The sequence below is a fragment of the Carcharodon carcharias genome, chromosome 12 (genome assembly GCF_017639515.1).
Source record: "Carcharodon carcharias isolate sCarCar2 chromosome 12, sCarCar2.pri, whole genome shotgun sequence".
Taxonomy (NCBI): domain Eukaryota; kingdom Metazoa; phylum Chordata; class Chondrichthyes; order Lamniformes; family Lamnidae; genus Carcharodon; species Carcharodon carcharias.
The window spans coordinates 90,712,195-90,738,478 of NC_054478.1; the positions used below are offsets into that span (position 1 = coordinate 90,712,195).

General features: G+C 43.7%; 1 protein-coding gene across 3 annotated transcripts in view; it reads right to left on the reverse strand.

Moving 5' to 3' along the window:
- pde1a (phosphodiesterase 1A, calmodulin-dependent) overlaps nucleotides 1-26,284 on the reverse strand; it is a 522,967-nt gene that overhangs the window by 393,983 nt on the left and 102,700 nt on the right. Inside the window, exon 1 of one of the 3 annotated variants that reach the window (XM_041200980.1) lies at nucleotides 19,462-19,986. The exons of 1 other annotated variant lie outside the window; for it this stretch is intronic. In XM_041200980.1, the coding sequence (XP_041056914.1) occupies nucleotides 19,462-19,514 (53 nt within the window). In that variant the 5' untranslated portion in view covers nucleotides 19,515-19,986. Of the gene's footprint in view, nucleotides 1-19,461; nucleotides 19,987-26,284 lie in introns of those variants that run through there. One more of the 3 variants, XM_041200981.1, reaches the window with a different exon arrangement.

Sequence of the window (26,284 nt, forward strand, 5' to 3'; positions counted from 1 at the left end):
TTGAGGAACAGTGATCAGCTTTATACCCTAGCGGCCACACAGATGTTCCTAGAAGAGTTAAAAAGGTGGAGGGGTGTGAGGGTTTGCGAGTAAATGAATGAGTTTCAGAGCATGAGGCATCAGGATAAGTGCTATCAAAACTGGTACACACTGAATGTTCTTTCTCCAGTCCTCATCCACCTTGTACATTAATGGAGTGAAAGTCCTTCCTGTTGACAAAATCTGCTGGCTCAGTTTCTGTTGGGTTGCTAGTTACACAAGTGCAGTCTATTATAACCTGATACAAAGGAAGCCAGACACTGCTGGAATCCTAGAGTTCTCCCTTTCTGGCTGGTGCCATCCATTGGAAAAGTGACATGCAGACTTGTTCTGACAAAGAGGGCATTGGTGAGCAGCTTGAGATTGCTTGGCACGTCATACTGGGAGGTGCAGCTGGAGTACCAGTCCTGTACCAGCCTTGAAGAAGCCTGAAGTAAGGATGGGGATGTCTTTGATAGGATCCATGCTTTGCCAGTGGCTTAGTCCAGAAGGCAGTAGGTTTTACTGCAAGCAGGTGCAGTAATCTGTGACAGTCTACCTGGTGAAGAACAGCCTCCAGATGTACTGTTCCTCAGGAATAACCAGGAAACTGACTCTTGGGCTATAGACCCTATGGGCTAAGTAATTTCTCTCCTGAGGTGAAATCAACTACTCTTTATGTTCTGAAGGAGGTAGACAACTCCAAAAGAAAGTGTATCCTGCTCCTGTTTCTTCAAGCCGGCCTTCTCCTGCTGGTCTTGTCTCACTGAAGGCGGCCATGTCTACACCATACCAGCTAAGTGGAGCTGAATGGCATAACGATAAAATAGGATATGGGGACTCTAGCATGCCACTGTCGTGATAGGTGACTTTGTGTTATCTTTGCTTTCTTCTGTGGTTTCTTGCCTTTGCATTGAATTGCTCCCAGCTATGGTATGCTGAGCAGCAATGTAAGAAGTAGGCTTTGTTTAGGTCTCCTATTTTAGCCCTTCTGGTGAACATTGGCTAGCTGTGTGTCCCTAAATAGGGCAGCTGAGTCATTGCATATTGCTGCCTGCCACTAATGCTACTTCCGGGTACATTTAGCGACCGACCATCAACTAAGGACCATCAATGTGCAGGCTGAGGACTAGGACTTGCAGTGTGATTGCACCTGTCGTTTCGCCAGTGTCCCATCGCCATAGGATTTGCTTATATGTCTGTAGATCACACTTTACAGCTAAACCTATGCTAAGGAATTTGGTTATAGTGGAGCAAATGGGTCTCAACTAATGCCTCATTAATGAAAAGGAGGCTGATCTCTGAGAGTCCACTCTGGATCTCCAGCCTCTCACTTCAAGTCTTAGCCACTCCTCATCTTATCTATATCTATTCTATCAAACTCCATCATTTCCTAACACAAATATAAGTCGTTGTTGCTGTTAAAAGGAGGAAAAGTGCAACAATACCAATAATAAACACATTAGTAAAGTTAATAGGTTATTCATAAAAACTGTTAAAGATTATAACTCCCTGTATTAAAATTACACAAATGCATGAACATTCTTCTTTCTAGACATTTTTAGCATTTTATTATCATAAAACAACAAAATTAATGAATGAATAGTATTGCTGAAAAGGGGAGACATGTTGCCAAAGCTTTTTGTCTTGCACTCATCAGGACAAACGCATGAAAGCCAAATTTCAAACAATCACAACACTTTATACTACAGGAGAAAAGGGTGCTGATTGGTTAGCAAATCAACTCTGGCTGGGGTGTTGCCATGGAGAAAGCAACAGGGAACTATGGGCCCCTTAAGCCCCCGGGTAATTCAAAAAATGTGCAAGGCTTGAACATATTCCTTTTTTTTGCAGATGAATGAATGTATGTTGCTTCTAACGAGCATAAATGAACCATGTTACAAGCTCAACTGATTATCTTAAATTGATTGTTAGTGTAGCTGGCATTGAAATTCATACACAAGTTTGCTCAATTGAGTGGTAGGCAGGACATCTTTTTGGACTGACAGCAGCATCCTGTTAGTGGAAAATACCACAGGATGGAATTACCCAGGAGCTTGGAGAACCTATAGTTCCCTGTTGCTTTCTCCATGGCAATCCCTCGGCCATCAGAGTCAACTTGCTAACCAATCAGCACCCTTTTCTCCTGCAGTATAAATTGTTGTGATCTTGTGAAATTTGACATTCTTGCATTTGTCCTAATGAGTGCAATATGAAAATCTTCAGCAACATGTCTCTCTTTTCAGCAATATTCAAGTTCTGTACTGCTAAACAACTTAATGAATAGTATTGGAGGAGACTGCAGAAGCTGGAGTTGTTCTCTCTATAGCAGAGAAGGTTAAGAGGAGATTTGATAGAGGTGTTTAAAATCATGAAGGGTTTAGAAAGAGTAAATAAAGATAAAACTGTTTCCATCAGGTAAAGGGTTGATAACCAGGTAGCACAGATTTAAGGTGTCTGGCCAAAGAACCAAAGGCAACATGAGGTAAAGCTATTTTATGCAGCTGGTGTTTAGGGTTTACAATGCACTAGCTGATAGAGAGGTGGATACAAATTCAACAGTATCCTTCAATGGGAAATTGAATAAATATTTAAAGGAAAAAATGCAAAAATATGGGGAAAGATTGGTGGGGGAATGGGACTAACTTGCTTGTCCTTTGAAAGAGCTGGCACTGGCTCAATGGGTTAAATGGCTTCCTCCTGTGCAGTTATTCTATGAGTCTACATTATATAGTAAGTTAGTATCCATTAAGTAAAAAACTGCATAAATTCAGTGTGCCTGTGAAGCTGCAATAAATAATGAAAGATTTTACCAACGTGCGTCACCGCTAGTGCATTTTGCTGTCATAATAAACACAGAAACAATAGTTCCATGTTAGCTTCATAACAAAGCTGTCTCAATAGGCAGGTGTGTGTCATCACTGTTAGAAAAAGAGAAAGAATTAGAAACAATGTAAAGGAAGGTGGGAAAGCAAAAGGAATCAGCCTGAATCTTTTCATGCCTCTGTGACATGAATTGATTGGCTAAAGTGATGATTACCTGCCAAGCCATTAGCACAGGGTTCAAGCAAAGTCAACCAAAGCTTCCAAAGTTGTTGCTGGTTAATGTGAAGCAGATAAATGACTGCATTGTTGAAGAATCTATCAAAACCTTTAGATTCACAGAGCCAGCATTGTTATGTTAGCCTGGCACCACAGAAATGGAATGCACCGTCTGACTGTGAGCAGCAGGTCAAAGAAACTTCCCAAGAATATACTCTGAGGATCTTTGCTGGTAATCTGAAAATATAGTGGCTAATCTTTAGGATCATACTGCTACCATTTATCAATATGACCACTTTTAGAATCATGGTCTAGCATCATTTAGCCAGTGGGCTGGTTTGGGATGTACATGAAAAAAAACTGGATAGAGGTACAATTGGGTCCCAATAATAGAAGATCAGGTGGGAGTAAAAGAAGTCCATTGAAGAAGGTCTAATTATTTTTCAATGAGCCTATTAATCATGGTGATTGAATGTTGTAGAAATGTTCTCCTAACTAAATTCCTTCCATCTTCCTATCCTTCCCCTAAACTCAATACAATAGTAGTGGATTAGGCTAGATTCTAAAGGGTCTTGGATAAAGGCACAAGGAGTTAAATTGACTTTTGTAGCTTTGCTTTTTAGATGCTACATGACCAACTAAAATGGGGTCAGAGATGTGTACATACTTCCAACAGAAAGGACATCAGATGTCATCTTGCAAAGGGACAGCTAGCAGGATGCAGAGCAGGCACATTATAATGCCAATCAATGTCCAATACTGATTTGGTTCAGGCACTGTCATTTTTGAACTTGACAACCCAGCCAACCTCGTATAGCTGAACGCCATGTTAAATGGCATGGAGGACCCCCTAACAACACTACTTAAAAGGATCATGAACAACTTACAGATTAGTCACTGGATTATTTCTTCTGGCTGTTGATACAATTGTACATGGTTGTGGAATTTTTCTATACTTGGCTAAAGTTTGAATAGTCTACCTAGAGTGATTTGGTGCTGAAGTATTTTGCTGTTCATTTAAAAGCTTCTGTTGAAATACTTTGCATCCAGACATGGGTGACCTGGCAGGGCTTCCTCTGAGAATTGAGAATGAATTTCAGGATAAAGAGAGGTCGCAGAGAGCTGGACAAGATACTGGAAGAAGGAAAGGGAGAAAGGTTCTCAGCTCTCGACCATATCCAGTGAGGATCTTTAGGGAGCAATTATCTTTGCCAAACTTTAATGGTGGCCAATGCTGAAGATGTCTTCTCTTCATAAACAACGTTCTGACTGAAATCTGCCACTTGCTGCAACCATAATTGCAATCCCAAAGTAGGACAAGGACAGCATTGCTTGTGGCTACCAAGGAGACTACAGCTCTTAACTTTTATCCATCCTACTGGCTGCTGCTGGAGTTATGAGCAACATTTTGCAATTTGCAACACATCACTACGTAAGGGACATCATTGATGTTTCCTATATACGGAGGGTGGAATCTTACCAGCTTAGTCTCTAGCAAGACAACACGGCCATTTCCGGCTCAGGAACCAAAACCTCTGAGTCGCAGGCCTTCTGATTACTATGTCCAGGGGCCAAACAATTAAAAGCCCACCTCCAGGATTGCTGCGCAATTAGAGAGAGCGAGCAGGATGAAGCATCAGAAACATGAATAAAGAATCAGTATTTTGGGAGACTGGTCACACTTGCAGTGAGAGGCACAAAAGAAGAGAATGGATTCTGAGGTGGGGAAGGGCAGCCTCTTGAATCCAGGATGGGTTCCTGGAGGTCATGTTGGAAGCAGGTGCTCTTTCCAGAGGACAGCACAAGGTCAGCCAGGCTAACAACCAAAGAGGCTTGGCTAGAGGTTGCAGAGGAGGTGAGCAGCCAGAGTGCGTGGGGAACATATGAATTCAGTGTAGAGAAAGGTTCAATGGCCTCTTGAAATCTGGTAGGATGAGTCATGAAGCTCTCAGCTGGTAGCTATCACTCTTTGACGTCAGCAGTCTCCAGCTCAGATATCCCCTGAGGCACACAATTTTCAGCCAGGCAGGAGAATGTCTCCCCAGTCTCTCCTTAACTCCCCATCTCCACAGACAGCACTAATACTCACCCACAATTTGCTGAGTTAGCACTCTGCAGCCCACAGTGAGACCACCACCCCCCCCCCCCACCATGACCCCTGCCCCACTGCCCCACCTCCTCCAATGTCACAGTCCTAACTCACTGCCTTTTCTCAGTGCAGGAGAACAGAGCCTCCAACACCCAGGAGAACCACAGAAGCCGGGGTGAAGTTGCATCATGGGCCATCCTGATGGCAAAGGATGAAGATGCTCTGGAAATCGGCTGGATGGCAGCACTGCAACCTGTCGGCACTGGGGAGATACAAGTGGCACTTCCAGCTGATTCTGACCTGTAGAGCCCTTTGCACCAAAATAAAAAAATGTAACAATCAGCAAATGCTAGGTCTGGATCTCCGTCACCTTGGTGCAGGAATAACACTCGTCTTTGATCTCCCACAGGGGTATCACCAGAGGAGTAGTAAGAAATAAGGCAGGAGACAGTACAGTCATCAGAAGAGGAGCATCATTCTGAGGAAGCACCATCACATGACTCAAGTACTCACCACCAGCCCAGATACATCTACTTCAGTGTGTCCATTATCACAGATAGAAAGGGTAGCAGAAGGTGAAGAGCATGTCTCATGTGAGCAGGAGGTGGTGCTGGAGGCAGGGACAGCCATGGAGAGTCAGCATGGGAGGCCTGAACTAGGATACCTCCAGCTAAGCTCAACTCGACACTGGTGCCGGACCTCGGATCATACAATAAATGGTTACTTATGAAGCAGCAAAGGGTCATCTGGTCATCTATCAGAGTTCCCAGAGGCAACGCAGTCCCTTGCGTTGAAGATGAAGGAGTCCACCTCTGACAATAGTGCCATTATGTCCCTGGCCTATGAGCGCATGACCACCTCCATTGAAAGAGAGCCCAATCTCATGGAGAGTCAGAGGTGACAGGCTAAAAAGTGAATACAGGCACACAGCAATAGTCTCCATGCAATAGCAATGACTTTGAGATCAAACAGTCACTTAGATAGCTGAACACTACATTCATATACAGCCAGGTTCTCACTCCACTTGGCTACCAGGGAAATGTAGGGAAGCCTTGTGAGGGAACAGGTGAACAGGGATGATGGTAGTGGAGGTTTTCCTGAAAGCACCCCCCTTCCCAGTGGTCCCTATGACAGAGACACAACAGCTGACTCCTAATTGCACATATATAAAGGTAGGACAGTCCTTAGCAGGGCCCCCCAGGCTCCCCAACCCAGAAGGTTAGAAACCCAAGCTTCTGGCCAGAATGAAACTGGCTGAGTCTACATAAAGCGATACAGAGCATCCAAATAGAAGTAGCAGTTGATGAGTCCAGTGGTGCAGTACAAGCAAGCTGAAGAAGATAGAGGCTAGATCCAGAAACTGAGAATAGGTTGCTGCAGCTGCTTCTGTTACTTGAAGATAACATGGGTGGACTGAAGCCATCCAGCTCGAGTTGCAGAGGTTCTGCAGATGTTTGCCATTTGTGGTGAAAACCTTGCTTGTGAAATTCGTGTTGGTTGTGTGCTGTGGTCGGTTGGGTTCAGGCTACATCCTAGAAGGAGAGGAGCTGAAATTCTTTGTAAAGAAGACAGAATTCTGAAGGACTTTGTGACTTAGTTTAAGGGCCTACATGCATTGTGGCCTGCAGAGCCAATTCATAAGATCTGTCTTAGCTGTACTTGCCTTTTAATAGGTAATTTATGACTTATAATCAACCAGCATTTGCCTGTTGATTCATGTTTAACTTATGCGGATTCTAGGTGTTAGAGTATAGGAGGTTATCTAAAATGGAATTTAACATTTGCTTTGTTTGATTCTTCTGACTCTTTTACCATGGCTGTCAAATGCTTTCATTTTAAACCATTTTAAATCTTATGGCTTCAACCTTTTAGTAAAAGTCTGGGACTTCAGATTTCTTTTTTCAAAAAAAAAATAGTTACTGGTCTCTACTAAGATTGAAACACTATCATGAGCTGAATTATTTTTCTACTATTACAGATATATGAGTGATTAATAGATTAATTGACATATTGGAGATGAAGAAAAATTGTTTTTTTTAAGAACTCCAGAAATCAATATTTAGGTTTGCACCTTCACTTGAAAACAAATTGGGATAAATCTTTGCACAAAGTGCAATAGTGGGCAGGAAAAAGGAAAAAGAAATGCTGGCCGCAATGGCGGCATTCCATGCCTTATCACCCCAGTCCTGGCGTGTCCTCCCTCATGAATAATGCATTTCCATGAAACACCGAATCGCTGGCGGGGCAGCCTCTGATTCGCCTGCCCACTGTCACCTCAGGCCTTCAGTAATCAGGGTGCCATGTTTAAAGGGCGCCCCAGCACAGTGCTTGCACTCTACAAGGCATCGGAAGCTGCTGCAAAGTCATGGCTGCTAAATGGAGGAAACATGCTGCCCCCAAATTTAGCACCACCTCCCATGGGTGCCTACTGGACGCTGTGGAGGCTGGCCATGATGTCTTCTACCCCCCTTCTGGGCAAAGACCAGCAAGCAAAGTCACCAATCCAGTAGTGGTCAGCGCCAACATACTGCAAAAGAGGACAGCCACCCAGTGCAGAAAGAGGATGAATGATATCCTCTGTTCTGCCAGGGTAAATCATTCTTCTCACACACTCACTAGCCCATCACGCATCCACAGGGATCTCATTCACTGCTAGTTCAAGGGACGTCATCATTCATTCTCTCACACACAACTTCATCTGCCCTGTGGATCATGTTCTCATCCTGTCCATGGCACCATTCACCATCCACACATGTCAGACATACTTATCATCTGGCCTGACAGGCATCCTGCTTACACTCTCTCCATCTGTCTTCATGCAGGACAAGCTTGCACACAACAAAAAGGAGAGATCGCAGACTGGTGGAGGAATACCTGATATCAAAGTCCTCACAGACTATGAAAATAGAGCCATCCAGCTGGCCAGCGATGACCTGGACTGTTCCTGTCCTGATGGTGAGGTCGGTGGTGCTCAACCGACTGAGGATCCAGCAGTGCAACATCCTTCAGACAACCTGTGAGTCAGTTCCCCTGTTCTGCCGTCCCCTGCCATGCACAAGTCATATCTCCTTGCTTTCGAAGGCACATCTGGGAAGCAGCTGAGGGGGTCCACGAGCCAGGTCCTCAACTCAAGCCCTGAAGACAGCTCAGAAGAAGAATCCGATGACATACTCATTGAAGACTCATCATAGTCCTGACCCACATCCTCCACCAGCGCGGAGAAACCAAATCAGTGGAACCAAGTTCTGGAGTAGCCTCGGGGTCACAATCTGGTGAGCACATTGCACTGTCTGATCCACAGTAGGTGATGGCAGGGACTTCCCAGGTTTCCGGTACTCGGAGGACTGCTGGAGGCCAGAGCATTACTGAGTCTGAATCAGATGACGAGCCTCTGGACTCAGTCATGTCTCAAGTTGCTGGAGCTTCAAAGGCAAGCTCGGGAACATTAGGAAGGGATGTCCGCTCCACCCCTCAGATTGCAAGACACGATGGAGGAGTCCATCCGCCTTCAACCTGAGGTGATAGCGCTGACATGCAAATACGCCAAGGCCAACACCAGTAGGATGGCAGCTGCCAGGGAGACCTGGGGCCAGGACATCGCTCCTGCACTGCTGCACGGGTTGAACTCCATCGCTGAAGCCATAGTTGGCTCCAACAGTGTCAACGCGAGAGGGATGCAGAGCAGCTCGATCTCACTCCAGTTACCCATTCCCTTCAAGGGGTCAGCCAGGGCCCTTGGGCACCCATATGGAGGAGGATCAGCAGGTATACCCCCCCGGGGCCATCAATCCCGGTGGCTCCGGGAGTGTCCAACCCATCCGAATCCCCTCTTCCTATGACCTCAGCAGCTCCAGTTCCACAGGCCGAGGAGGGTGCAACTGCCACACAGCAGGACCCCAAAAGCAGGCCAGGGCCCTCCAGCTCTCAGCCCTCCAGAGGACACCTGCCAAGGGGTCATCACAGACAGGGTGTAGCAGTCTTTAGGCTGCCTCCACCTCAGCTGTGGATGTCCGGGGAAGCACCAAGACTTAGCGGAAAGGTTAGGAAAGTTAAGAAGATGTAGTTGCACAGCCTGGGCTCAGATGTTAATCACTTGTACATAATGTTCATTATTGTAAATAAACTCCCAAGAATGTCTCCCTGCCTATCACTCCTTCTTCTGATGAGCAGTGTGCGTGTCACTCAGATGTGAAACCTTGGCTCCTGCACAAGATAAAGGCAGGTGTCTCAGTCCAGGGTCTCTTCCCTGTGCAGTGTGTAATGTTCAGACCAAAGTGATGGTCCAGCTTAACTGGACACATTACTGATGTCCGCACCTTGATGGTGCTTGTCATTGCTGTCAGAATGTTGTGGGCAGTTGTCACAAAGTTCCCTCATTCTCTCTGTGTGCTCTCAGCACTTTTGAGGTGGGGCTGGCCCCCCCAGCTCTTCAGCATCTGTGACCAGTGACCCTGTGCTCTTGAAGGGGCTAGGTGCAGAAGGCTGATATAGGATCAGTTGCATTTAAAGTTTCACAGATGCATCTCTATGGTATGACCATGATCACAGAGCACAAACGAGCTGCCCTCAGCCAGACAGAAATCAGACATTCTCAGAGACAATGTGGAGATCTATGGAGTGTCCTCACTGCATGTTGTCAACATCCTCCTGGAATCTAGTGAGTATTTGGGCCTCCAATGTGTCTCCATGACATGAGCCTCAGCACTGAGGATATGTGTGCTGCCTTCAGCCATACTGGAGTCAAACGTTCACAGGTGCAAGGTGAGGATGTCAGGACTGTCCTCACTGCATCTCTTCATCATCCTCCACGAATCTTGCAGCTATGAGGGCTTCCCGAGCCCGCCTGCCTCGTCTGGCCAGTGCGATGGCCCCATCGCCAGCATCCTCGCCTTTGAGGATCTCATTACCATCATCCTCTTCAACGTCCTCCTCATCAGAGGAAACATGCAGCTCCTCCATCTCCTCCTCAGCCAGATCCTACCCCCATTGCAGCGCCAGGTTGCGGAGCATGTAGCAAGCGACAATGATGTGCAACATCACGGTGGACTGTATTGTAGTGCTCCACTGGACCTGTTGAGGCACCAGAACCTCATTTTCAAAATGTTTATCGTTTGCTCCACCAAACTCCAGGTCACGGCATTAGCCTCATTATACTGTCGTTCTGCTGCAGTCTGAGGCCGCCACACGGGCAGCATCAGCCACATCCTCTGTGGGTGGCCCTTGTCCCTGAGGAGCCAACCCTGCAGCCTCTCTAGACCCTGGAAGATGTTAGGGATCTGAGACCTGCTGTAGGAGTCATGGGTCGCAGGAAATCATGCACAGACCTATAGGATGCATTTGTAGTGGTCACACACCAGCTGAACTTTCAGTGAGTGGAAGCTCTGTCAGTTGATGTAATTGACTGCTTATAGCCACAGTGATCTAAGTGTCACGTGAGTGCAGTCATTGGCACCCTGCACCTGTGGAAAACCTAAGATCTGCACAAATCCTATTGCTATTGTTTCCTGCCTTTCCTGATCCCGGGTGAAATGGACAAAGTTCTGTGCCTTCATGAAGATGGCATCTGTGATCTCCCAGATACATTTGTGAGTGGAGGCCTGTGAGATCCCATACAGGTCACCTGTGGAGCCCTGGAAGGAGCCACTGGTGTGAAAATTGAGCGCCACGGTCACTTTCATGGCAGTGGATGCCCTCCATGTACCCGTGGCACCAAATCCTGCAGCAGGTGGCATATGCGACTGACTAGTTCCCTAGATATGTGCAGCCTTCAGTGACATTGGTTCTCAGTCATCTACAGGAATGACAAGTGACATCTATAAACCCTGGGTCTAGCAGGGCACCTAGGAGCGATGGCTCACTGTGGATATTCAGCTGCATGCACAGCAGTTCCTCATCTTGAGGGAGGTGCTAGTCCCTTTGCCGAGCCTGGCACCTATACTGCCCTCCTCATCTTCTCTGCTCCCTGTGAGCCATGAGCCACACCACTAAATCACTAGGCACCATGATCCTGTTGTTCTCCTCCTGGAGGGTCAAAGAGAGACACATGGGTTAGTATATGTCTCCTAAGAACTCCTCTTGGTTAAGTTTGAAGGCCCCCTTCACGCATGCAGGAGAGTGCTGGCCATCACTTGGATGCTCACTGGCTGCCCAAAATCCTATCCACTGCTGCCTGACTCCACTTGACTGATTGGCAGCAGATTTGACCACTGGACTGCATGCTGTGCTCTCAGCTCAGACACAGGCATTCTCCTAACCCACACTGTAAGGCTGCACTTTTAGCTTGAACCATGATGAATACTGGTCCAAATCTTAATAAATTCATTACAAGGGGCTGCGAGTGCCTCCACCAGTGATTGCACCATGACCATCTTTCACAAGGGAATTATAATATTGCCCAGTTGGCCAATTGCTCTGCTGCCCCCTAAAACGCAAATTAATTTACAGTCTGCCCCCAAGGGGTGAAAGGTTCTGGAGTATTTGGTGGCACTTTTATGCCTTTGCGTTGCTTGAGTGGGCAGAAAAGCTTCAGAGACCCGACTCCAAGCACATCAATGGAGCTGCTGCTGAGCGGCCTCAGCTGTGGAAGAATGCTCACTTTTGACAAGCTTTACCAAATGCACGGCTGCTTCCCTCACACCTCCTCCCCCACATCACCCCCCTTCCTGGTCTGAGCCACACTGGAGCCCTTGCCCTGGCACTGCACTGAAAGCCAACCAGGAAAAAGTGACTTGCCTGAGCTGCCCGTGAATGTTCGGTGCCTCTTCCTTGATGTCCTACGGCTAATGCTCGTGAGCACCGCACAAGGTTGTGTGTACTCACCTCCGAGTTCCCTTCGAAGTTCAGGTCACCAGGTGCATGACTTTCAAAGGCAGTTGTGAAACATGCCGTTCTGAAGTTGCACTGACATGGGCAGTAAATTTGCATGGGGGGGATGATTCTGGCAAGCAGGGCTTATAATCAGATGCAAATGTATTAAAATGATGTTCCCAACATGCAGCAACAGGGAATATGGCCTGCCATTGACAGGTAAAGTGGACGATCACAAACTGGTTCCACGATGGTGTAAAACCAATTTTTGGCCTTCTCACTATATTGCTACCCGCCTCGCTATGACGCCTGACGCCAAAAGAACCGGAAAATTGCAGCTTATGTCTCTGGTGCCTAGGCATAAAGTATTGCCTGGGCAAAGCAGGGAGAGGCAAAGGGAGCAGGAAGGATCTCATATACATAACAGGAACTGCCCAATCTCCCTCCCATTAATTTAAAGGGAAAGAACATTGTGCAGACCCTGGTTTTGATTTTTCTCTCCGTGTACTATTCAGACAATACTATACTGGTGGCACAAACCAAAATCTGCTCCAATCTGCCTGAATGACTTGCACGTTTAAAGTCATTGAATTAAAAACGCATTAAGTTACTCAAGCATTTTAAGTGATTATCATCTGGTGGCACATAAAAACTAAAAACTAATTGTTAGATTACCTTCTGTTACAAAATTAGGCAATTCAAGCATCAATTTAATAAATACAATAATAAAGCAGAAAAGCCATAAGCAAGTAATAAGAGACATAGCTTCAAATTGACTTTTGTAGTCAACTAAAAGTAAGAATGAGCATATCAGATAGCATCTTACTACAAACTGCGACATGATAAAACAGATTGCATTTCTGCAGTGCCTTGTGTGGAAAATTGTTCCAAGGTGCTTCAAGGAGTTGTAATCGAACAGAGATGGGTGCCAAAGTAAAGAAGAAGATATTAGGAGAGGTGACCTAAAATCTTGGTTAAAGGTGTGGGCTTTAAGCAGGGCTTTAAATAAAGAGAAGTAGAGGGATTTAAGGAGAAAACACGGAGAGTAGAACTTAGATGGCTGAAGGCATGGCCACCAATGATGGGACGAAGGAAGGAGGAAGTTACAGAGGTAAGGAAGGCAAGACAATGAACAAAATTTATCACAAGAATGTGCATTTTAAATTGGAGGCTTTTGCAGAATGGGAGCCAATGTTGGTCATCAGAGTGATGGGTGAGCAAGACTCAGTGCAGGATAGACTAAGGGCAGCAGAGTTTGGGCTCAATCAAGTTTACAGAAAGTGCAGAATGGGAGGTCAGCCAGCAGAGCATTGAAGTGGTTGAGTCTGGAGATAACAAAGGTATGAGCAAGGGCTTCAGGAGCAAAAGGGCTGAGGCAGCAGCAGAGCCAGGCAATGTTACACATGTTTTTGTGTCAGTTTTTGTGATGGAGAATATATGACAATGGTAGCTCATCTTGAGGTTAGATGGGATGTCAATATTGCAAACATTCTGTTTTGGTCTGAATCAATAGGTTAGAAAGGAGATGGAATCAGTGGCAAATAACCAGAGTTTTTGTTGGGGCTGAAGTTGATGGCTTCCGTCCTCAAAATGATTAACTGAAGGACATTATAGTTCATCAAAGGCTAAATATCTAAAAGCAAAGGATATTCCTAAGTGCATCACAACCAATGAGTTCCTTTTTTACTGCAATCACACTTACTACATAAACAAACATGGCAGCCAATTTTGCAGACAACAAAGTCCTACAAAGAGCACATGTGATGTTGGCAGAGAAAGAAATATTTGTCAAGATGCTGACCCTTGGCCAGGTTTTCCTGTCCTGAATCAGGATAGAACAGAGCTGAGACTGGGAAAAACGGGGCTGGTGGGCCCTTGTGCTGGCCTGCCACCTCTGTACTTCATTCTGATGACTTTTCCAAGGATAAGATGGGGGAGAGCGACACGCAGATGGGAAAGTGAAGTCATCCATCTTGTTAGTTGGGAATATTGAGGTCATTAGGGAGCTTGTTAAGAGGGCATCTTCTGACCTCCTGAGATTTACAGGGAGGCAGGCAGCCGTTAGGAGCTTTCTGAAGCTGACCAGCTGCAACCTGGTGGGAATAGAGGTAGCAGTGCTGAAACAGTTTTATTTAATGCAAAAAAAGTGAAAGCTTTGACAAAAAGTACTAAGCAGTATCAAAAATTCAGTAACCAACCTGTTGTTGGTTACTATCCCGTGTCCCAGCTTTCCATTTGTCCTTGTCACTTTAAACATGAAGACCCTCTCATTTTTTTTCATGACACGCACAGACAGCAGCCACAGCAATGGCTGCTGATTTGGACTAGAATGTGGCCCATTTCTCAGGTGTCCTGCCTCCATTCCCACCTCCCCTGCCACTAATTGGACAGCAGATCTGTCTCTAGGGTCAAAAATCACACTTAGCCACACTCTGGAGACAGAGGCTCCCTAGAATCAACCTGCCTCCCGATTCCCGCCTCCTAAACTATATTTCAGCCCCTTTCTGCTCTTCAAATAATATCATGAAACCTTTCACATCAATGTGTAACCTTGGTTTAATCTTTATCTAAAAGGGGTCACTTCTGCCAATGTGACAGCCCCTCAGTACACTGAGATATCAGCTTAGATTATGAGCTCAAGCCTGAGTACGTCTGAAACCCATAGTCTTGTGACTGAAAGAGGAGAGCATGACCAACTTAGTCAAGATAACATCTTATAAACTTAAAGGCTGAAAAGTGATTTGAAATTAAAGGATCCAGAATTTTTCTTCTTTCTGAATAAAGTTTTGTCAATGTGGAGAGATGTGCCACACCTGATGAAACTTTGCTGTATTATTCAGCTTAATTAGAGTGGACACAAAGCAAACAACAGAAATTGAGAAGGCCCTGCACTTAGTTTGACACTAACTTCTGATGGATCTATTTAGGTTGTCTCACAAGTACCCTACACATATATCTGAAATATGTGTGTGTGTCTCTGTGTGGGCCGGGATGGCGAGACTTTATTTTCATTTCGGGTGCCAGTGAAAACTATTGTTTACAGATCAGCCCCTGTTAGCCACTACATGCAATGGAAAAGAACATCAGGCAGGATGCAAACAGACCGCTGATTCTCACCAGCCAGTATTCCCATCCTCACCAAAGTGAAAATTACTTCCCTCCCCACCAATTCTTCAAAATATTTCAGCAGCACGCCGTTTACCAGGTCTCCCAAACACTTAAGTCCTGACTTGCTTTGATCTCTTGACCCAAAGCTATTTTTCAGTGCTCCATGGATATTAAATTCTCAAAGGCAGTCCCATCACAAGGATTAGATGAAAGCCGGTTACTGCTGTGTTCTGATTAAACTGTCCCATGTCTTTGAAGGAACACATAAGGCTGTACAAGTTTCAAGTGCAAAGCAACTTATACCCTGCTGGATCAAGAACTCAGGAAAGATAGTGGGACAGCAATGGCAGGAGTTTCTGGGAGTAATTTGGGAGACACAGCAAAAATTCATCCCGAGGAAGAAGAAGCATACTAAAGGGAGGACGAGGCAACCATGGCTGACAAGGGAAGTCAGGAACAGCATAAAAGCTAAAGAGAAAGCATACAATGTGGCAAAGGGCAGTGGGAAACCAGGGGATTGGGAAGCCTACAAAGACCAACAGAGGACAGCTAAAAAAGAAATAAGAGGGAGAAGATTAAATATAAGGGTAAACTAGCCAGTAATATAGAAGAAGATTGCAACAGTTTTTTTAGATATATAAAGGGTAAGAGAGAGGCAAAAGTGGACATTGGGCTGTTGGAAGATGACGCTGGAGAAGTAGTAGTGGGGAGCAAAGAAATGGTGGAGGAACTGAACAGGTATCTTGTGTCAGTCTTCACAGTGGAAGACATGAGTGACATCCCCAGAGTTCAAGAGAGTCGGGGGGCAGAGGTGAGTATGGTGGCCATTACCAAGGAGAAGGTGCTAGGAAAACTGAAAGGTCTGAAGGTGGATAAATCACCTGGACCAGATGGATTACACCCCAGAGTTCTGAAGGAGATAGCTGAAGAGATAGTGGAGGCGTTAGTGGTGATCTTTCAAGAATCACTGGAGTCAGGGAGGGTCCCAGAGGACTGGAAAATCGCTAATGTAACCCCTCTGTTTAAGAAGGGAGTGAGGCAAAAGACAGGAAATTACAGGCCGATTAGCCTGACTTCGGTCGTTGGTAAGATTTTAGAGTCCAATGTTAAGGATGAGATTTCAGAATACTTGGAAGTGCATTGTAAAATAGGGCAAAGTCAGCATGGTTTCATCAAGGGGAGGTCATGCCTGACAAATCTGTTAGAATTCTTTGAGGAGGTAATGAGTAGGTTAGACAAAGGAGAGCCAATGGATATTATCTACTTGGACTTCCAGAAAGCCATTGACAAGGTGCCGCACAGGAGACTGCTCAGTAAGATAAGAGCCCATGGTGTTAGAGGCAAGGTACTAGCATGGATAGAAGATTGGCTGTCTGGCAGGAGGCAGAGAGTGGGGATAAGGGGGTAAGGGGGTCCTTCTCAAGATGGCGGCCGGTGACTAGTGGAGTTCCGCAGGGGACAGTGTTGGACCACAACTTTTCACTTTATACATTAGTGATCTAGATGAAGGAACTGAGGGCATTCTGGCTAAGTTTGCAGATGATACAAAGATAGGTGGAGGGACAGGTAGTATTGAGGAGGCGGGGAGGCTGCAGAAGGATTTGGACAGGTTAGGAGAATGGGCAAAGAAGTGGCAGATGGAATACAACGTGGGGAAGTGTGAGGTCATGCACTTTGGTAGGAAGAATAGAGGCATAGACTATTTTCTAAATTCAGAAATCTGGAGTGCAAAGGGACTTGGGAGTCCTAGTCCAGGATTCTCTTAAGGTTACCTTCCAGGTTGAGTCGGTAGTTAGGAAGGCAAATGCAATGTTGGCATTTATTTCGAGAGGACTAGAATATAAAAACAGGGATGTGCTGCTGAGGCTTTATAAGGCTCTGGTCAGACCACATTTAGAATATTGTGAGCAATTTTGGGCCCCGTATCTCAGGAAGGATGTGCTGGCCCTGGAGAGGGTCCAGAGGAGGTTCGCGAGAATGATCCCAGGAATGAAAGGCTTAACATATGAGGAATGTTTAAGGACACTGGGTCTATACTCGATGGAGTTTAGAAGGATGAGAGGGGATCTGATTGAAACTTACAGAATACTGAAAGGCCTGGATAGAGTGGACGTGGGGAAGATATTTCCATTAGTAGGAGAGGCTAGGACCCAAGGGCACAGCCTCAGAGTAAAGGGAAGACTTTATAGAACAGAGCTGAGGAGAAACTTCTTTAGCCAGAGAGTGGTGAATCTATGGAATTCATTGCCACAAAGGGCTGTGGAGGCCAGGTCATTGAGTGTATTTAAGACTGAGATAGATAGGTTCTTGATTGGTCAGGGGATCAAAGGTTACGGGGAGAAGGCGGGAGAATGGTTTTGAGAAACTTATCAGCCATGATTGAATGGCGGAGCAGACTCGATGGGCCGAATGGCCTAATTTCTGCTCCTATGTCTTATGGTCTCATGGTAATGACAATTCATTTAAAAATGCCCAATTGTACTTTAATTTGCTTTGAGTAAAACTAAGGCCTAACTCCTGTGAAAAGTTTTGCACATTACTGAAAGGGAGGATAAAGGGAATACAGATAATCAAGGTTCCATTATGTTTTAAATAGTGAAAATACAATAAAACAAAATCCAATAGCAGCACAGGTGGGTCTTGACACTTTTACAACAATATTACAACAATATTTCTCTGGCTGACTTTTATGTTTTAATTACACAGAGAAGGATAAGTTGTAGGTGGAAATCATTTCAAGATATTGTTCAAACTTATGATATTCTTTTAGTTAAACAATTACTATCACTTTATAAACTTGTAATCATTATGTCTAGTCATTAATCAATGACTACACATTAATGATAAAAATCATTCTAGTGCTTGAAAACTACTAGGACGGCCCAAAGTATATGTATTGCACCAGCCTGAGGCTTATATATGAAGAATATTATAGCACTGTGCATTTGTGAGGCTTTACTACCTATCCCCTCTTTCTTCCTCCTCCATCCAGCTTGTACCACAGAATGACAGTTCCTGGGAGAATACAGGCTGAAGTTGGTGTGGATATTACACAACTGTCTTCTTGCCTGCCCTTTTCAAATGTACACAAAACCTCTGGGAAGGTGAGTCCCAGTTAAATTAGGGCATTTTTCAATACAAAGATGCTTTGTGGAGTTTGATTTTTTTTATATAAACAAGATACATTTCATGCAGGTGAGAAAATAAAACACCAGAAGACTGATTTTGAATTACTCCAATTTTTGCTCTTTATACAAAGATGTCAGTGCATCCTTCACATATGGACAATGTTACACTGGATAATTTTGTTAACATGTCTGTCAAACTTTTCTACCAATTAAAACAGTAAATGTCACTTTATCAGCAATGCAAGTCTACTCAGCCTTTTACTTTCTGTCAAACAGGATTATATTCATTTGAAATTATAAAAGCCAATGTAAACAGCCTGTTCATGTTTTATATGTAAGTTTGTATATTTATCCCATCAATTTCACAGTTGTGATATACCACAGATGTCATAAACTTTAGTCCAATGGGAGTATAAGTGGGTCTTGCGATGTCACTTGCCATAAACAAGATAGCATGAACACTATTTCCTTTTCCAACCACAGAACCCTTGTTATGAGTGCCAGAAATAATGTCATTCCCATACTAAGTTACCAGTGGATTGCTTTCAAAGTCAATTAGAGTAGTTTGGGGACAGTTAAAATTAAGGTAGACTGACAGAGGGAAAAAAACTCTTTTACACATGAGAAAAGTTACACATTTAAAAAGTTTTTTTTAAAAGTACCTGCTTCTGCTGCTTTTCTCTGGAGAGCATCATACATTGCATTATTAAAAAACAAGTCCACGTTGGGACATTGTTCAAACAAATCCTTCTCTGGTTTTATGTAGCTATGAAAATCTTTTTCCTACTAGCACCACAGTTGTTCATATAATACACAGAATGCTTATTTTGCAAAGAGGATCTTAAAATTAACACTTGTAATGCATCAATAAAATGAATTTTCTGCTGGAGGTTTAACAGACTAATGATTAAAAACACAACCTTTGCAGTGAACTCAGATGCAATGTTCTGTAACTAATGGTTTTTAAACCACAGTACATAGCAAGCACATGCACAATGCTGTATAAAAAGTCTGTAGGGCACTTTTTAAAACTTGATCAAAGTACAAAAACTTCACTTATTCAACAGCAATATGGAAAGATCTTAAAAAGTATAAACTGATTTCACTGCTATAGGTTATTACATTATTTGTCAGGATGATGACAGCTTACTAAATTAACCATTACACAACAACAAAAAACAAAATCCTTCCATGATTTCCTTGCTACAATTCTTAACAGAAAGAGAAAGAAGAAAACTTTAGCAACAAGATGCAACCACTATAACTTACCTAAATATGGGCTTTTGTAGGTGCTTTTTCTTGATGGTGACACATTCATCCATTTAAAGAAGAAAATTATACTCCTCACAGGAAGTTTCTTCTGGAACAGCCCGGCAAGAATCTGGAGAGTTGTTCTCAACTAATCCACAGTGGAGAGCAGAGAGATTGATCTTTTGTGTTGGGGAAGCCTCGCTCTCTGACAACTGAGCAATAAGGCCATAGAGGCCACCTCACACAGGCACGTCTGTGCAGTACCAAATAACGCATACTCTACAAAGTAGAGGGAGGCATGTTAAGGCAAGAGAAGAGTCTTTTATGCAAAGTGCAAGAAAAGTCTGACATTTTGCCAACTGTCATCCAGGTATAAAAAGTAACAGATTATTGTAACCATACAAACACTCCATGTTTGCCTCAGCCTAACTATTGCACAGAAAATAATCCCCCAAATTGTAAAAAGGACAAAGGCAGTAAAGCTTGCAGAACTGGTCTGGATAATTTCTCTTTCTTAAATAACACTTAATGGGTGTTTTAATATTTCCCTGGGGGTGTCTGAAAGGAAGTTTATCTTGTAAAAAGCAAGCACTGTACACAAACTGATGAAGATGAAGTATTTGTGCTGTAGTCTGGCTGTCATCCCAATAAGAACTAGTTTTGGAAATGCATTTATTTTATAATCTGGCTTCTATTCATCACAGATGATATGTAGATGTAACACTCCAAATTAAAAGCAGGTCCAGAATAACTTAGCCAATGAAAACTCACGAGACATTTGATTTGAAATACACTAATGAAATATTACAGATATCCTCATGTGTTTGTTTAATTTATTACATCATTTTTTAAAATTTTATATTTCATTCAGTGAATTACAACAGGCATAAAAGAAAAAAAATATTTTGTTAAGTAAGCTATGAAGTATGTTGGATAAACATACTGAAATTAATCAAAAACAACTTGCATTTATTTAGCACTTTTAATACAGTAAAATGTACAAATTGCTTATTGGGAGAGATATCAAACAAAATTTGACACTGAGCCACGTAAGGAGGTACTAGTATGGATGACTAAAAAATTGGTCAAAAAGAAGCAGGTTTTTAAGGAGAATTTTAAATGAAGAGAGGCGAGGAGTTTTAGGGAGGGATTCCAAGTTTAGGGCCTGAGTAGCTGAGGGCGTAACCAGCAATAATAGAGCAAATTAAATTTATATTTAGATAAAAGGCCTCTATCGGAGCCCTCTAACCAACCAACTCTAACCACCATGCTTCCATCTCCTTACAGTCACTCTAGATTCTCCTTTACAATTAGTACTAACAACTGCATTGATAGATGTGAGGAATTCAAAAGCTCACCATTGCCATCTCAATACTAGTATCTCTAGAAATCTGCAATTTAACTTTAAAAAAAGCTAATTACACTTGTTTGAAGGCCTTTGAAGAGGCTTCAAAAATTAAACTGGAACTTTTGGGCACAGTGACACGACTTTTTTTTTGAAAGGTATTAAGGAGCTGACTACTGTACACCATTGCAAATAGCAAATTGTTTTGCATTCTTTTTCAAAGTAACTTTCAGTAATTTAAAGCCGGATTATTCACAGCTGATGGATTGGCAATCTCATTTAAAATGCTTAGATTTGGGGGAAAAAACTCATTTTTAGTTGTATTATTAAAACTGTACCCAGTTAATGCTCAAATATATCAAGGATTTTATGAAGCAAAGTTTTAACTAAAAGTATTAAAATGTTGACCAATTGCACTGGATCAGGGCAGGTTTTGTGTTCAGTGATACACAAATGAGTTTGAGCAGAAATTTGGGTGTGGAAAAGAAACATATATATAAAGAAGTTCATAATACTAATTTTATTCGAATTTTCACTATAGGCAATGAGACCAGATTTTTCCCTTGGAAGCAAGAATTGGGAGGTGGGTTCAATTCAAGGTCATGAACCATCCTCTGCCGCCAGCCTGCTGAAAGCAGGATTTTCCAGGAGTCAGGACCACAATGACCCTAAAGATGGGCCTGCCACACAAATTAGTGGGCTGGGGTGGGTGGGATGGTGTGGAAATAGAGGCCTAATACCAGGAAAGCAGGCCACATTCTTCCCCGAATTGGCAGCCATTGCTGTGACTACAATTTGCACATCAATATATTAGGAGAACAATTGCCAAAGTTCAAAGTTGCCACAGTTCAGAGGGCAGCAGGAGGCCTGGAACCCAGAACAAGGTAGGCTAGTGACACATTTTTAATATCAGTGAACTTTTAGAAAATAGGTTAGGACCTCTTTGGCATGGCCAGTCTCTTCACTTTGAAATGCATCTACTTCCATAAGCTTACAGCTAACCCTGTCCTTGCTATCCACTGAGCTGATCTGATTCCCAACAGCTGCAGAATTCTGGAAGACAACTTAAATACTGTTGCGCCGTCTGACTGTCTGTTATGACCATTTTGAAATGTCTGTAATGTTCCTTGATTGTATTGAAGCACCTCAGGATGCGACATGATCTATGTGGAAAACCTGAATATCATTGCACCTTTTGTGATGACCATTTTGAAACGTTTTGTAATGTTCCTTCAGATATTTTATCAATAAAATATATTTTTGCAAAAAAAAAGAAATCTGGCTGCCTTGTGAAATTTGGAAAACTTACCTGTGATCGGCTTTTAATGAGCCCACATACCTCGGGATTGGTTAGCTTCTTGCTCGAAAAGAGATCTTGCTAGAGACAATGGTTTTTTGTTGAAAACAAATTTATTTACATGCTAACTATTTACAAAGTTTAAACAAGAATGTAGCATAACTGAAGCTACTCTTTAAGATGCTTCTCAGTCATCTTTTCTCAGAAGTGACATCACTGTGACATAGTTCCTTACACTCATGCTCAAATTCACTCTTCCCACAAACTATTAACTTCATGTACTATTCACAGTTTCCATCCAACTCCTACTCCCCACCCCCAAGTCACTTTTGCCAAAGGTGTCAATCCCCAACAGAGTTCTCGGTTCCCTTGGAGGACAAGGAGGACGTATATATTCCTTTATCACCTCCTTGGAAGGCAAACACTTTAATGGAGTGGGATAGTAGCTTCTCACAACAGCTGGCTCTTGGGCTGTGACACTTATGATGACCTGAATATAAAGCCAGTGAAGACCAATCAAGGAAAAACTGATTAAAGAGGGAACCCTCCAGGACTGGAATGATCACAACCCTTTGAAAAGGAAGACAAAAAACTGAAATTCTCCCTCTCATCTTCTTCTGTGTTGCACACTGGGGAACGATGACAGCACCAGCTTGACGAAATGAAGCACTCTTAGCTCCTATGAAGAACTTTGCAGCTGTATTTTTTGATTCTGCTGTGACAATACGAGAAGTATTCAATACCTGAGTGAAGAATAAATCTGGTAGACAAAAAGAAGATCAACAAACATCTTGAAGACACTGCTGGAGAGGAGGAAAGGAGGACTTCCCTCCTACTCTTAGAGTAGACATTTCTCTTTCTATAGGTAGTGGTATCACTTCTACACTTGCTGCAGCGTGAGGCAGCTCCGCTGCAGACACTGATATCTCAGAGTCAGCTACAGAAAGTAGGATTGCACCATCATCAACAATGGAATAAGCTTCAGGACTGGGATCTATAGGAAGTTCCTGTGTAGAACTCTGGTCTGCAGACTTGCTTGAAAGTTCAACATCAGCATCGGGCCTTTGTACTACAAGAATCTCAGTAGTAATAGGAAAGACAGTTAGTGTCAGAACTTCTTCAGATAGTTGATCTTAGCCAACTCTTTTGTCTGATGCTGTGGCCATTTCCTTAAGTGCGGCACAGCATTTATACACCCCTGTACTACAATATGTTTACTTTCTTTTGCGGCACCATTTCTAATGTGTAAAAGCTGGGTTTGTAGTTCAGCCTTCTCTTTTAGGTAGTTAGACTTTTCCATCTCTTGCTTAATTTTAATATTTTCAAGCTCCATTTGATGCGCTAAGTTTTCCTAAGGTACTCTTCAGTTGAAGGTGCTCGGTATAGGCAAGTTACTAACAGTGATGCAATCACATCAAGTTTACCAATTAGTTATGTTATGATAAGCAATTTGCATTAAAGGCAACAATGTTGAAATGACAATCTTTTGTTCTGAATTAGGCTTACAATATCGCTACAAAATAGGATGTAAAAACATTGCACTAACATTTATAAGGATTCAAAGAAAGCCAAAGTAGGCAATTAGTGGGGAATGTTAACCTGCAAGGGAATGCAGATATAGGAGCATGCTGAAAAAAAAGACAAAATGCCAGAGCGTCTGGGACATGAAATGAACCTGACGACTTTCACATTTAACTGGTGTGGATGATGAGATGAGCGGGAAGCCCTCGTGGTACAAACAGGTCACTGATTTAAATATGTAAATAGGTGACTGACTGAGGATTTTAAACTGGATTCTGACTTCATTTGCCAGGGCATACATTTCCCAGGCTGTCCAAAACTCCCCAGGATCAACAAGGCGAGAGTACAGCAGGGATTGATGGTTCTGTGGGACTGACAGATTCGAATGCCTTAAATATGGAATGAAGACAGCTGATTCTGAAAGGTTTTTTCTCACAGGACTTGTTCTGATAGTGTGTCTTCCTTGTTTTGGTGGTGATTTCCAAGACTTTGGGGGTCATTTCTCTTACCTTAGCCTTTGTTTCAGCAACAACACCAGCAGGAGCAGCAAAATCTTTTTTCCCTCAGTGACTTGCCCCTCCACAGGCTAGAGGAGTTGAACTCGCAGGAGGCAATAATAACCACAGTGCAAGGTAAATCGACAGAGGATCAGCTTTTTGGACATGGCTGAGGCTCAAACTTTCTTAGCAGGTTGTTGCTGATATCTGTAGTCTTGCTGAAACAAAACTTCTTGCCTACAGGATCAGATGGGCATGTAATGTCAATAGTCAACACAACCTTGAATTTCTTTGCCTCCAGCTCCTAACAGAAACCCCACTGCTACGTACACTTTCTCCTTCTTCCCTCTCATGGGCCACCCACACTTTCCTGTTAGCGCAGAGTGAGAGACCGCTTTGCTGCACTTCGTTGAGGCTTTGAACAGCCAAGTCAAGGTTTCCTCCATCCTGTTTAAAGTGGTTGACTGAGCATACAGGCCATTGGTGAGGCCAAGTATGCACTTGGCGCCTTCTGCGTCTGATGCTGCATGGGACATCAGGGTAAGTGCTTGAGACATCATTGCACACATGTTAGAGATGGACTCCTACAATCTGTCTCTAAGGATGCACATTGCCTCTGAGAGTGCTGACATAACCACACATGTTTTCTGATGCACCTCTTCATTGATGGCTCGTGAGGTGTAGTATCTGTGCCCGGCAAAGCAGAACTTAGAGGCTCCTGTGCTCTCTGAAACGGACTCACCACTGCTGTCCCTGTCTCCAAGACCTACCTATGCTCAATTCTGATGTGTGGTTAACCCTGTGACACCCCAGCTACCTGCCTTGGAGGCCCCACTGAAGTGTGTGTATTTGAGCTCATGAAGGCTGTGCGTGGGTCATATGATGGTGCTTCCTGTAAGTGCACAACCTCATCTAAATACTGGAAATGCAAAACAAAAACAAAAATAAAAATACCTGGAAACACTCAGCAGGTCTGACAGCATCTGCGGAGAGGAACACAGTTAACGTTTCAAGTCTGTATGACTGTTCTGTTGAAGAGTCATACGGACTCGAAACGTTAACTGTGTTCCTCTCCACAGATGCTGTCAGACCTGCTGAGTTTTTCCAGGTATTTTTATTTTTGTTTTCATCCGAATACTCCTTGGCCTCCTCCTGTACTAGGCCCTGTGTCATGCTTGAAGGACCTGTAGGAGAGGAAGGAGAGGAATTAGAACTGACAAGGAGAAAGGGTTCAAAGTCATCATTATGCAGATGTTAATATTTCAGTTATAGGTGACACCACATCAATATGAGTGATTGTCATGTGACATTTGGCTGTGTGATATCTAATTGTGTTGTATCTGGTTGACCCCCATTTCTCCATCTCCAATGGCCATACACTCTGACAGTTTGCTGATCTTTAGTCCTCTGCAGCAGTCAGCATGGTTATTATTGGAGGGCCACATCTGGTCCTCTGTCTCTCCCTCAAGTTCTGTGCTCTTTTCTCCTGTGAGGAGAGAAAGCAGAGAGTTCTGATCATGAGAAATGGATTGTGTGGGGAGGAGGGAATGACAACATTTGTGGATGGTGACTGGGAGGGATGAGTGTGAGATGGCGATAAGAGGAGCATGAGGGTCTGTGGTGGCTGTTCAGATATGAGAAGCTGCTTCAAGAAACAGGGATGGCTACAACATCAGTTTCTTTTAATCTGAGGGAAGTGGTCCAGTAGAAGGCAGTTGAAATCAGAGTTGGTGAATTAGCACTTGAGTGTGGCATGTCACTTACCTTTCCTCCCCTCATGAGGTTATTGAACTTATTACATGAGTGAGTGACTACACTCCTGCAGCTCACCTCTTCAGCCACTTCCCCTGTTCTGTTGCAGAGGCTGATCTCTTTCTGCCATCCACAGGAAAGAATGTTTCTCTTCGGCACCTTATAGCCTGCAGCATGACCTCCAGGGATGCCTCAGAGAACCCGGGGTGGGCGTTGGGTGGGGGGGAGAGGGCTGTGGCAGCCTTCCGACATTAAGACTCCATTGTTGCAGTTGCTTTCTGTGTCTGGAAAATTATAGCTTGCATCCTTTCTGACTCTCCCAGAGTCTATTTAAATAGTGAGGCTTTAACAGTCAGGTGTCAGTCATGTCTGGCCACTGAGATTAGTCAGGGAACCTGGGAAAAGGATGCTAATGCTGTGGCTGAGTTA